The 13502-nt window shown below is 41.9% G+C and overlaps 2 protein-coding genes across 2 annotated transcripts in view; both read right to left on the reverse strand.

Moving 5' to 3' along the window:
* LOC108674065 (mitochondrial import receptor subunit TOM22 homolog) overlaps window positions 1-3788 on the reverse strand; it is a 12001-nt gene extending 8213 nt beyond the window's left edge. Inside the window, exon 1 of the mRNA XM_018161963.2 lies at window positions 3416-3788. Within this exon, the coding sequence (XP_018017452.1) occupies window positions 3416-3658 (243 nt within the window). The 5' untranslated portion in view covers window positions 3659-3788. The remainder of the gene's footprint in view (window positions 1-3415) is intronic.
* A 1784-nt stretch (window positions 3789-5572) lies between these two features.
* Window positions 5573-13071, reverse strand: LOC108674064 (protein masquerade-like; the record flags this gene model as incomplete). Its single annotated transcript, XM_018161962.1, has 7 exons — window positions 5573-6842; window positions 7821-7975; window positions 8684-8961; window positions 9284-9512; window positions 9755-10846; window positions 11412-12393; window positions 12872-13071. Coding segments are annotated over 7 exons (3110 nt in total), but the record flags the coding sequence as incomplete, so codon positions are not given.
* Window positions 13072-13502: the final 431 nt, after the last annotated feature.

The following is a 13502-nucleotide window of genomic DNA, read 5'->3' on the forward strand; positions in this document are numbered from 1 at the left end:
CTTGACGCTGCATTATAGCGCATGACTTGACGCTGCATTATAGCGCATGACTTGACGCTGCATTATAGCGCATGGCTTGACGCTGCATTACAGCGCATGACTTGACGCTGCATTATAGCGCATGGCTTGACGCTGCATTATAGCGCATGGCTTGACGCTGAATTATAGCGCATGACTTAACTTTACACTAAGTCTCTGCGACAGAATGCGGTACGTTGAATTCACCAGAACCCAATTCATCACTCAACGTAGGGTTGAGGTTTGAGTCATCATTTTATCAGTAGTTTTATTTAATGTTTTTTTATTTTATTTTTTATTTTTTATTTTATGCGTAGTTGTTATCCGTACTGCCGGGTTGAGTTTGAAGGATCAAGTTCGGGTTGACTTATGGGTTGAAGTTCAAAGTCAACTTAAGTTGGTCGCAAGTTGGTTGTTTATCGTGCAGAGACTAGAAAAGCCGCTCAAAAGTTCATAAAAAGTTTTAGATAAACTATCCACTTGCAGAGATGAATTTTGGTTAAAATTTTGAAAAGTTCAAAAAAGTCACAAACTCTTCGGCGGCCTTGACTTCAAACTTAGTTGGAACCTGCAGACATAATTCAAGCTTGTCGGCGAGCTTAAACATGGGCATGTAAAACTCTTGAAAGTTAACTGATAACATGTAGAACTTTCGAAAGTTAACTACGTTGGTAACATGTAAAACTGTTGGAAACTGAGCGACGTTGATGACGTAAGCAGTTGAGCTGGTCACCAGGCACTGGATGACGTCACAGAATGATAGAAGTTGGACGACGAAGGCGGTGACTCAGCGCGACCGTGGACATGCACGCAAAATAAAAACGTAGTGAGGCAGGAGGACGAGGTTTTGAGTACACCTAACATTATAAGGATTAAAAAAATAATATTGTAATGATCTTTCGTGCCGAGGTTAAATAATGATCGAGTTAACACAATTTTTTTAATTTTAATGAAAAGTGAACACTTAAATTAAGAATAATGAACAACGTTAACGTGAACATATGGGCATCGTAATAGGGTACAGAACTCTCTTCTTTCATATGCTAGGGCACAGCATAGTAGATGTTCCTCACAACAGTAATAGATTATATAAGCACAACACTGAATCTACTTGATAGCCTCTTGTGATCTATCCGGGTTGACTTCTCCCTACATGAACAAAATCAAATTTACAATTAGTCGGGTAATTCCCTACCAGATATCTCACATAGTATTAACACACCAACAACATTAACACAGTCTGAATTCACTAAACTAGTCCTTGCTTTGGTCCCACAACAAGTCAGCTCTGAATTCTTACACTGCTACGGGATCGTCAACCATCACATGGCAGTAGCCGTCCATGCCACAATCCCAGGACTGTGGCAGTAGCCGTCCATGCCACAATGCCAGGACTGTGGCAGTAGCCGTCCATGCCACAATGCCAGGACTGTGGCAGTAGCCGTCCATGCCACAATGTCAGGACTGTGGCACGCGCCATCCATGCCACAATGTCAGGACTGTGGCACGCGCCATCCATGCCACAATGCCAGAATTGTGGCACTAGCCGTCCACTGGTCGAAGGTAAATTGGATTAGCGGCGAGACTGTAGCCATCTGTACACAAGTTATAGGGACTGTAGCCATCTGTACACAAGTTATAGAGACTGTAGCCATCTGTACACAAGTTATAGAGACTGTAGCCATCTGTACACAAGTTATAGGGACTGTAGCCACCTGTACACAAGTTATAGGGACTGTAGCCATCTGCACACAAGTTATAGGGACTATAGCCATCTGTACACAAGTTATAGAGACTGTAGCCATCTGCACACATGTCAGATACATTGCTCTTAACATATTGCAATACACTTCTCCCATAGTTTGCATGCACGGCAGAGTAGCAAGTTTAAATTTCAGACAATAGATAGAGTCTTATAGGAGAATGGTACAAAAAATATCTATTCTCAAAAAGTTTACTTAAAAATAAAGAGCACAAGTTGAATACAAGTTTATCTTATCACATTTCTAAGTTCATACTTTAATTCTAGGGAATACAGTTCCTAGTTTGCAGAAAGGGATGCATGATCAAAAAAAATTATTGAGAGAGTTGTAATATACCTAATATATATATATATATATATAGTATAGACTACCTATACCTAAGTCCTCACTCATCCTCATAGATATTCCATCTGAGGTAATGGACACTTGCCAATCCTGGACAATTCCAATCCTGTATTATGACCACAAAGTTGCATCTTTTAGAATAATGGACACATTATTCTAAAAGATGCAACTTTGTGGTCATAATACAGGATTGGAATTTTCCTACTTCCAACTGAAATTTTGAGGCTCAAAAGTTGATAAATTTTAATACATTATTTTAAATCTTGCAACCTGATTGTGCTCATTTGTCAATAATTAGATTAATTAGATTTAGATACTTGAGTTGATAGGATCATAGCCTCATAGGAGTCAACTAAGGTAATTGATTTAGCAGAATTTTTCTGGTTCTGAAAATGGCAGGAAGGTTTTAGTTGCAGCTTTGCAGCCTGCAAGCGTGGAAAACATCTACCTTAAAGGCTGCAACTAGAGGTTTCCTGCCAGGCTGCCAATGCCATTGCCAGAACTGCAAGATTTCTGCTACTTGAATAACCTCCTATCCAATTGTTAACAAAAGTGCACAATAGGGCCATGACTGCTGCGCAAGATTGCAAATGGATTGAAAATTCGTCACATTGGAGCCACAAAATTTCAGAAACAAGTAGAAAAATTCCAAATTTCCAATCTTGTACATAATATTGTAATAAAAAATTAATTTATTTCCCAACTTGCACATAGCATTTGTCTAAAAAAAAAAACAATACTAACTATTATCATCATTGATTTTTTATTCACGGTCATGGAAAGAAAAATATTAAGTGTGATAAAAACTACAAGTCTAGCATGGAAATCATTTTCCTTTGACATTTCAAGCACAAGCAGGAGCAGCAGCCTCCAACTTGCATGCTGGCCATAGTAGTGGCAGAGCAGAGAGTTTTTTAGACTCTCCCTGAGCCTGAAGTTCATTTTTGACTACTATTAGTAGAGCAGTAAAGTACCTAGCTACCAGTGGGTACTGGCTACCTATCCTGGATACCTAGGCTACCAGGCTACCAGTACCAGCATGCACTATGCAGCATTAGCCTATCATACATAATAAATTGGTTTAAATCTTGGTTAAATGAGGAAACTAAAAATGAACCGATTCAAAAAAATCTATGGTTTGTCACTATGCATGCTGCTGCTTTGTACAGTACAAGCTAAAATGCTAAATATTCTAAAATACATTTACATATAGAGTAAGAGGTAGTTCTAAGTCTTATAACTCCTATTTTATGTTTAATGCTCTAAGAATTTTATTGAATCATGCTCACATCATCATCTTCTTCAATGGCCTGTAGATTGGTATTGTTAGCGGATGAGACAGAAGGCTTTAACTTGCTGGTGCCTACATTGCTAGTCGTGGTAGTAGTCGAAGAGACAGATTTTGTGGTATCTGAATTTAATGAATCCATACTTGAACCTGAAGGAACTATAACTACAGACTCTTGAGCAACAGGGGTCCCGTCTGAGCTAGCAACACCACTGTCTGTTTCTGGAACAACTTCATTTGCCATTGCAGAGCAAAAAAAAATGCTAATCTTGTTGGCGCGTGGAAGGTGAAGATGTTACACCAAAAACTAATGCTAACTGTCCCGGCAGCGTGGCTTGTTTACCGGAGAATCGGCGATCGAATTCCGGCCTTGTATCAGGGGATAATGTTGACCATGTGACAACCCAAAAGAGAAAATTTGAATTTTCAATAACCGAAAATTGAATGAAGTAATTACCAAATCCTGAGATATAAATGGAATTATAGAGTAAATATGAAATAAATTATGATCATTTCAGATATTTCCAGACTATCTTCGTCAGTTTCAATTTTATTTTCAATGAAAATTTATTCCTAGGAACTTTACTCCCGCAACAATAATATAATTATTCAATAAGACCATTAGAAATGTTTTAGTCAAACATCCGCACAGAATAAAAAAGATATTTGTATTGAAGTCACTTGTTTGCTTGAATTGCAAATTAACTGGAAATTTAAAGCAAAGAAAATTCCACTACATTCCACTAATTCTAATAGATTGCCTTACCTCGCAATATAATTCCATCAAATTTACTATATAGCTCGAATCTAACAATAGTTTGCCCTTCCTTAAAAGGACAAAGGGAAATTAAGAAGTTGTCATCGACGTATCTGTTATAGAATATTGGCTTAGAAGCAGAGGTGGGCAGTAGTGCGCTACATGTAGCGGCCGCTACTAGCGGGCGCTACATTTTCAGTGGCGGTAGCGGTAGCGGCGCTACATTTAAGCAATTGTAGCGGTAGCGGTAACGCCCGCTGCATATCTAAGTATCGATACGAGGTTTTGCCGCTACAGCGCTACCGCTACATTTATAGATAAAGCCTTTAGATTTTACTTAATACTATTATATATTATTTAAAAACCAGCATGATACATACATAATATAAATTACAGAATAAAACTGTACGAAAGATTTCGGTGTAATGTTGTCAACTTCAGCCTGTTGGGCTGTTAGTAGTGTCAACATGTTAGTTGTTACCAGAGTTGGGCAGTAGCGCGCTACATTTTCAGTAGCGGTAGCGGCGCTCAATTTGAGCAATTGTAGCGGTAGCGGAAGCATTCACTACATTTAGAGCATGCACGGTAGCGGCCGCTTCATTTCAAAGTAGCGCTGCCCAGCTCTGCTTAGAAGTAAGATGACAATAGGCCATCCAAGCAATCTCGTAAAAACACATAAAAATATTCGCAGAGGTTGGGCCGAGCGGGAGACCCATGCCTAAACCGTCTAAATCCAATGGCCGTTTTCAAACTTCTGTGTTCCGAAAGCCGACAATCACCGGCCTAAGTACCAGCTTTTTCAGCTTTTGATCATTCCAATTAAGGTTGAACGGTCTCCAAACATTATTATACCGATGCTTTCGTATATGTTCTACATTTCATGCTATGCACGCTGTCTTTGAAATTTTGTGCAATAGTTGGTCGCTTATTGGATTTCCGGCATGTCTGGTGTTTGCCAAAATCAATAAATTCATGTGGAATCAAAATAGGGACGTTACTATAGAGGACGATAGTAGGAACGTTGTTCATGGTTCTTTTCCATACTTCAATCCTGCGTCCAAAGTTATGTCAAGAGAATTAAAAGTGTTGTTCAATAAATGCTTCCCAAATGTCGTTCTTCAAGTTGTGTTGGCAAATAATTGTAAATAGGTTATTTTCTTTAGCTACAAAGGTATGCTCTCAGTTCACATGCGATCATCCCTAGTTTATCAATATTGTTGTGCACGATTTGCATCTGCGTACATCGGAATGACGTCCCGCAATCTTTATTCTAGGGTCGCAGAGCATAAGGGCAGGAGTTGTAGGACTGGGCAGTTGCTATCGCGCCCTCCTCATTAGGCTGTGCCCACTACCGCCAGGTAGTTTTAATTAATGCTACACGACAGTGAAAAGTTTGGTGGTTACATAATAAATATTCGGAGCAGTTTGGTCAAAATAAAAATGTGCATCGAAGTTTTCAGTTGACAATAACAAGAATTTGCATTTTTTAAATGGGACCCAAGCGTCGATAGTAAAGTTAAGGAGAGTATGTTCGGGAGAGTATGTTTCTTCCAGACATGAATATTGTCATAATATTAACACTTATTGCATGAAACCTAATTACTAAGAATATACTTACTGTGCTACTTGCCTATTTATAAGAATAAATAATAAATTATTTTACATTATTTACTATACACCAACATGAGCTTCTAGCCGACTGGCTGATTGAGATAAGAATTGCACGTTCTGAAGTGTACGCTAATAATGGAGGTTTCATTTTCAATACAATAATCATGAGTGCAACGTAACCGAGCTATTAAGATAACAATAATTGCGACAAGGTCGGGGTATAATAATAATAATAGTAATAATGATCGGGCTAGAACACTGATAATAATTGCAACATGGTTCTGGCCGTTACAATAGTGATGATTACTATAAATGGTAGATGGTTTCCAAGACGAACCATCATGCCTATACAGACAAGGAAAGTTCTAGCGAGACAAAACTTAGATTTGAATTTCTTAGCGAGAAAACTTGTATTAATGCAGCCTTGGCTGCAAGTTGGGCTCATAGTTGATACCTAAAAATGGGTGCCTGAGAAAAATATGAAATAAATCCAGTACAAAATAGCAAATCTCGGAGGCGCACAGCACTAATCTGTAGATTAAATATAATTGCCCATCTAATGTTTGGAGGAAATCATGTGCCAGCGCGTGACGTGGAGGCGAGGTGACCTAGAAGGTTAAATTGTTCTCAGAAAAAGACTCAATGTTGCATCGTTTTAGATATTTCCCTCACGCCTTTCGGTTAACACATTCATTGCCCTAATTTCCCTGCCTACAAATATCATCGCCTGTGCACAGGATCAATAGAATTTTATGCGCATTTACACATTTTGCTCGGTAAGTCTTAGCTTCCTATAATTCGTTTACGATCTGCACAGACTACAGATGATGTCAACGCCATTGCTATTGTTTTTTGGTATAGTCGTGATAACCTGGTACATAATTGATCAGTTTGCATGATTATTGACGCTGATAATCTGGTTGATCCATCCAATGAATGAAGAGACCTTCACGTAGACGCCAGGCACCTCGTGACGACCACAGCCGAAGCCCCAGGACACGAGGCCGCTCACCTCGTAGAAGCCGTCCACCTCGCACACCAACGGCCCGCCCCCGTCACCCTGTCATGTTACCAACATGTTACTTTACGGACACGTTACGTTAAGTTACGGACACGTTATGAACACGTTACGTTACGGACACGTTATGAATACGTTACGTAACGGACACGTTATGAACAAGTTACGTTACGGACACCTTATGGATGCGTTGCTAACACGTTATGGTTCTTTATAGATGCGCTATGAACACCTCAAAGACACGTTATGTACAAGTTTCTGGTAAGCTGTTAACACGCTTATAGCAGACACAGCTAATAACCTTAAATAAGGGAAAAATTATCAGACATAAAAAACTAAACTCGCTGTCGAGTCATTTTATTTTGTGATATACTAATTACCGGTAGAATTGATTATTCAGAGGCCACAGAGCGAGTGGTAAGTTATGAGTACAATATGTCCGCGGTCTGACATCTCAACTCAGGCGAGTTTGATTGATAGGAAATATAGGAAATGATTTAATGAAATTCTATCTAATGAGGCAATGTCTCGATGATGATTGGTTGTTATTAATATTCCTTCGACTTTTAATTAGTAATTCATGGGTAAGTGGGCATCCTATATTAAGGAGCAATGTAGTAGCTCATCAATGTCCACAGCCTCCATTGGCCGCCCCTAATCTCTGAACTCGTCTTCACGAACAGAAAATATTAACCTATACCAAGACCTATGCATTTGCAGCTAAAATTTTTCTTAATTAGCATTCATTTGCCCAGTGGCAGTCCGCAGTCCTTAACCGCGGAATATTGATCAACTTCTTCATTAACTTTGGGAGAACAAGGCAGAGGTCGGCAAAGTATTCGACAACATACTTGGGAGTCGTAGACAGAACGTAAGAGGTCCATAAATATTGGGGCGTTGTTTGGGGGTCGATCAAGAAAAAGAAGAAGAAACAATTTGTTTATGCAAGTACTAATATCCCGTGTAAAGTTAAACAGACCAAGAAAGTTTACTGAACACTGGTTAAAACTAATTTCTGACCTGGCAAGCATCATGGCCGCTCTCGCCACCGGCGCAGAAGGAGGACGCAGGAAGGATGAAGATCTTCTCAGTGACGGCGTTGATCTTGCGCACGCATTCGTTCTCTGACACGATCGGCACCTCGGCTTCTCTGATCCTCAGCGGGATGGGGCCAGCTGCAGACGGTGGACAAACTAGCATTGTAGTCGCGGTGAACAAAATTAATGGACTCGATACATACTCCACTTACCGAGTAGTTATAGGAACATGCATTTAGAAAATTTAACGGCGGAACCATGGAGAAATTCTCACTTCTTTGCCAGTGTGGGTCAACACGAATATAGGTAATCATCGGTTGCGTTCGTGTGGTGGTTACAGTCCAGAGTACCAGGATTATAGCAGAGAGGTGTGGGTTCGATCCCAGCTTTGTGCAACAGTTTTTTTTGTCAAAATCGGCGAGGAGGCCAGGTAGTTAAGCACAGCAAAATTGAAGCAGTGAGTTGCGAGTTCGAGACCGCAACAAGCTGTGAATGTTCTGCGACGTTATGATCAGGAACAGGCCTACGGACTACTAAACGCTGAAACTGCTATTATTATCATTTAATTTATATTTATTAAATGCTCGGATAGCCGAGGGAATAAGATTACCGTGATTAGAGCAGGGAGTTTTGTGTCCGAAACCAGTAACAGGTTGTGAAATTTACGTCGAAATCTACGAGATGGCATGGCAGGTGGGTAATAATTGGTGACAGGTAAGACTAGCTTGAGCAAAGCTAACATTACAATATTATAGAATGTTTACATATATTACAAATTTAACATTATTATTTTTACAATATTACACATTTTTCTGTAATATAGAAATGTTCTAACTATGTACTGACTTTCACCCATGTATCCGTAACCAGTGACGGTGCAGCGTTTCCCCGCCTGTTGACTGACGCCCCTAGCAGGCAGACACACAAGACACACTCCCTTCTTGAGCTCGGCGTGCCCTGACAGCTTCAGCAAGGCGATGTCGTTATCGAGTGTCTGTGAGTTGTGGTTGTGGTGGATGTAGGTGGTGGCAACCCGCAGCGTCTGCGCCCCCGGCGACCCAAACCGGGTCGTGAGGTCGTGGTCGCCCACGCGCACGTAAATGGAGTCCCCACTTCTGACGATGCTGCGAGGATTTTTATAACTTTGAATAAATCTTTACTATAGGAGATTTAAAATTCGAAGAATGATCATATCTCGATTCATACTGATTGTTAAGCAGAAGATTGTATTATTAAAATTCAACAGGAAAGTTGGGAAGAAGAAGAAATCTTGAATTTCGAAAAATTTTAAAGGAAAACAATTATGTACGTAATCAATTGACCAGCATGATTTTTGAGGATATGGAAGACGTCAAGAGCAACAAGAAAAACAGAAGTTTCGTGTTGTGAGCGTTGAAACAGGATACATCGTAGACTCAATACACGGCAGGTTGATGTTGAACTCACTTGGTGACGCAGTGAGCGGCGGTGAGCACCCACTGGGTGCCTATGAGTGCTCCCCCACACAGGTATTGGTTCTGGGAGTTGATGAGTGCCACTTGCCAGCACCACTCCCCTGGCAGGGCGTCCTCGCCCCCCACTACGCGGGCCGCGCGGCGGGTGTCGGTGCCTTTGATGCCGCACTCGTACCTGCTGCTGGGGGCTGCAGGCTCCTCCAGCAGGCCAAGCAGAGAACCTGCGGCAGGAAACATGAGGGGTTGCGGTCGATGCTTCTAATATTAACTTTCTCAATGAGTATGTACATTCGAAGGGCTCTTGGAAGGCAGAAGTACTGGAATGGTCAGCAAATTAGTCTCATGTCTTAACGGAGTTCCCTACAATTAATATAACATGCATGTATAATAAAACACTTCAAATGATATGGCAAATTCACAGCAACCGGTATAAAAAATGAATTGCACGCTATAAGTCACTCACTGGCGGTGCTGGTGGTCCTAGGAAGTGGAGGTGGAGGAGGAGTGGAGGGAATGAACTGAGGTCGTGGTGGTTCAGGTGCTGGTGGTCTGGGTTGCGGTACTCTTCCTGGAGGTGACGGCTTCCTAACAGGGTTCACCTGCGGTTCTTGGACCATCGGTGGCAGAGGAGGCGTGAAAGGAACCTTGGCTGCTGGTAGAGGCAGGAGCGGCTGCTGAGGATCTCTTGGATGAGGTGGCCGATGCTCTTCACTGTGGTGAGGAACATGCGGCACCGGAATGGACGCTGGACGCGATTCACCAGACTGTGATTGTTGTGGTGGTAGTTGAGGCTGTGGTGGTCTCAAAGGTTGATAATGTTCATGCGGATTTAAATGAAGCGCGTGAGATTCGTGGTGGTGCATCTGGTGGTCGTGGTCCTGAAGATGTGCTTGAGGATCTCTAAGTTGAGGAGGAGGCGCCATAATTTGACCAGGCTGATGAGGAGGCTGGACGAAGCTGGGATCTGCTGGGTAATGCTCCACACGATGACGCTGATGCAGTTGGTGGGGTGGTATACCTTGCGAAAGTTGTGGGTGAGCTGGAACATGTTGAGGGTAGCGATGGTAATGTTCCTGCGGTTGTTGAGGAGCTTGGTCATGAGTGTCACTGGGCTGGTACTGTGGGTAGTGGTGGTCCTGATCAAAGCTGTCCTGTGCCCCTGCATGTATCTCAGGAGTGTAAAGGTTGGAGTTTGGATCTTGTCCGAAGTGTGACTGATGATGACCTCCGTGCAGGTAATTAGGGTAAGGAGCTTCACCAGGATTATCAAATTCTGTGCCTTCATGATAATACTGAGGGTGTGGAAGCCCAGGTCGATGTTCATCGTATTGTGGAGCTCTGTGAGCGAATGGACTGTCTTGTCTGTTATCGTATTGATCATCAGAGGAATCCTCAAGCCTCTCGACCAATTCCTCCCCGATCTCAAGGCTGGAGCTGTTTTTGTGGGGGTTGAAGAGGTATGCTTGTCTCTCCTGGTCCCGAATGGCTGATTTAGGAGCACAGCATTTCTGTTGCGAACGATCGCAAGCGAAAATTTCTGTCAACTCAGCGTTACCTGGAGAAACCGAGGAAATAAAAATTTATTAAAAATACAATTGAAAATATTCTCGTCTATAGAACAAAAAAATATTATAGTCCATAGAAATTTCATTTAATATGTTATTTTGAATATGAATATTTGGAATATGAATATTTTCATAGAATATTATTTCATAGAATATTTTTTTCCACGTGTTTCGTAACACGTGAAAGCGGAGGTAAAGAAATAACTGGTTCGCAACTCTTATATAAAAAGTTGGACCTAATATACAAATTTTCTTCTACTGGAAAGTGTGAAGAAATACAACATTCAATAAATTCACAAAATAAAGAAACATTCGCATCTTAAATAAATTTGGATTTGGAGCGGTAAGCACGATAAAAAGTGCGCTGCAATTTCCGAAACTGGAGGATGCATATTAGTCAAGCCTCAGTACAAACAAATAAGTCAGTGAAAAGAATGAAAATGTACATTGGATAAATCTTAGGCGTCAATTAAAGGAATGAGCAGAAAAAAGAAAAAATAGAAGAATGAATTACAAAAAACGTCTATGGAAAAAAATCGATGAAGGAAGACTTACCAAAACAAGTAAATGATAGAATTGGTAGGATGCAAGTCCCCGGGCAGTCGGGTTTTGGAGTGGTAGTTGTAGGCGCCGGGGTGGTCGTGGTTGTGGTTGTTGTGGTTGTAGTTGGTGTGGTTGGAACGACATTGATTGGCCTCTGGCCTTCCTGAGGTGGCCGTCGCTGGTTGGAAGGTGGAGGACGACGGCGGTTCGGAGGTCTAGGCCTTGAACTCGGAGGTCGGTCTTCGGAGGACATGAAGAAGGAAGCAAGCGACTGGATTGCCTGAGGAACCAAACTGCTCACGGGATTGTAGCTTGGCCGACTTGGAGGGCGAGGCCGCGAGACTTCAGTTTTTTCTGGAGCTTCTGTCTCTACCGCCTCCGCAGCAGCCGCCTGCTGCTTCCACTGCTTCTGAGCTTCTCTGTCGTCACAGCAAATGGTGTTCTCAATGCAAGTTGATCTCGTCAAAACGGTTGACGGTTCACGACATAGGCGAATCCGATCGACCGGAATACAAGTGCCTGGACATTCAGGCACATATAGACTTGGTGGTGCAGTAGAGGGCTCCCGGATTGGTGCAGGTGTTGTTGTCGTCGTTGTGGTACGTGGTGTGGTTGTGGTAGATGTAGTAGTTGTGGTGGTGGTCGTTGTAGTGGTTGACGTCGTCGTTGGAGCTCGCGAAGTAGTATAACTAGAGGTCTGGGTGATGGTTTCTTTCTTTTCGGTGGTAGTACTGGGAGTTGTACCGACATCACTACGTTCGGGTTGAGCAGGCGTGGTCTTGCGTCTTTGTGTCAGGCAGCACCGGCCGTTGCGGGGGCAGAAGGCGTCCCTGTTGACCTCGTCACAGAGGAAGGAGAAGAAGGCGGCCACGCAGGTCCCCTTGCAGCGGCGGTGCTCTGGAATGTTAAGATCGGCGGGTGGGCCTTCGTCGACCGAATTGTCGCTCTCGGGACTTGCTTGGCGGTTTACTTCATTTGTGGCTGAGGCCGAAGACTGAAAAATTAAAACCAGAAGTGTAACGACTAACGATAAAATCAAAAACCTTATGTTTTGCTTCACGTCATCTGAAAATTAGGCTGAGCAGTGCAAATTTTAACATTAAATTTGCAATGACATTAAAGCCATATCGTTGTCAGTTGCTGTGCAAATTCTAACAGACACTGGTGAGTTTCGCCATAAAGACGAAACAAATAGAAATCGTTAGAACCTTCTTCCAACAACTGAACAATCTTGGATGCGAAAACTAATTTTTATCAATAAACTTCAAACATCAAAATCAAATTTAGTAGGTACACAGGTGATGTCCGTCTATAATAAATGAAAGTTTAAAAACATGCTTAATAAAAATAAACAAAAAGCCTATACCATTTGCATCGCAGTTATTGCTCATTTTAAGCGTATATGGACGAAGAATGACTAACACATCGCCACGTAGGCCTAGGTGATGGACTGAATTCTTTGAATATCTCACGTCAGGCCGATTGTGCTGCTCCTCCCTGCGGCCGTTCTTAGGCCCCATGATGACCACGAACTCCTTAGGGACGACGTCCTTGTCCTGGAAGAGGTTGTGGGGGACGCAGCAGCGGAGGAAGGGCTTGCAGAGCCCGTCCACGTCCAGCGCTGCCTCGCAGTGGTCGCTGATGCGTTCTGCCACGCATACCCCCGGGCACACTGCAAATAATNAGGTTCTTTACTTTTATGCCTGTAAAATCAGAGGTTCTTTACTTTTATGCCTGTAAAATCAGAGGTTCTTTACTTTTATGCCTGTAAAATAAGAGGTTCTTTATTTTTATGCCTGTAAAATAACTACAGTTTATTCATATACTCAAGTGTCCTTCGCCGTACACTGCAAATAATTATAGAGGGTCTTTACTTTTATGCCTGTAAAATAACTATAGTTTATTCATATTCTAAAGTGTCCTTCGCCGTACACTGCAAATATTTATAGAGGTTTTTTACTTTTATGCCTGTAAAATAACCATAGTTTTATGAATGTATTTTCAAGTATTCTTTGCCGTATTATAGGGACAGTAAATACAAGCGAATAATTAATTTAATTTCAACAATTTTGTTTGCCACTGCCCTCCGCTTCGCAAACCACA

This window comes from Hyalella azteca, unplaced genomic scaffold (genome assembly GCF_000764305.2).
Source record: "Hyalella azteca isolate HAZT.00-mixed unplaced genomic scaffold, Hazt_2.0.2 contig10840, whole genome shotgun sequence".
NCBI lineage: Eukaryota > Metazoa > Arthropoda > Malacostraca > Amphipoda > Hyalellidae > Hyalella > Hyalella azteca.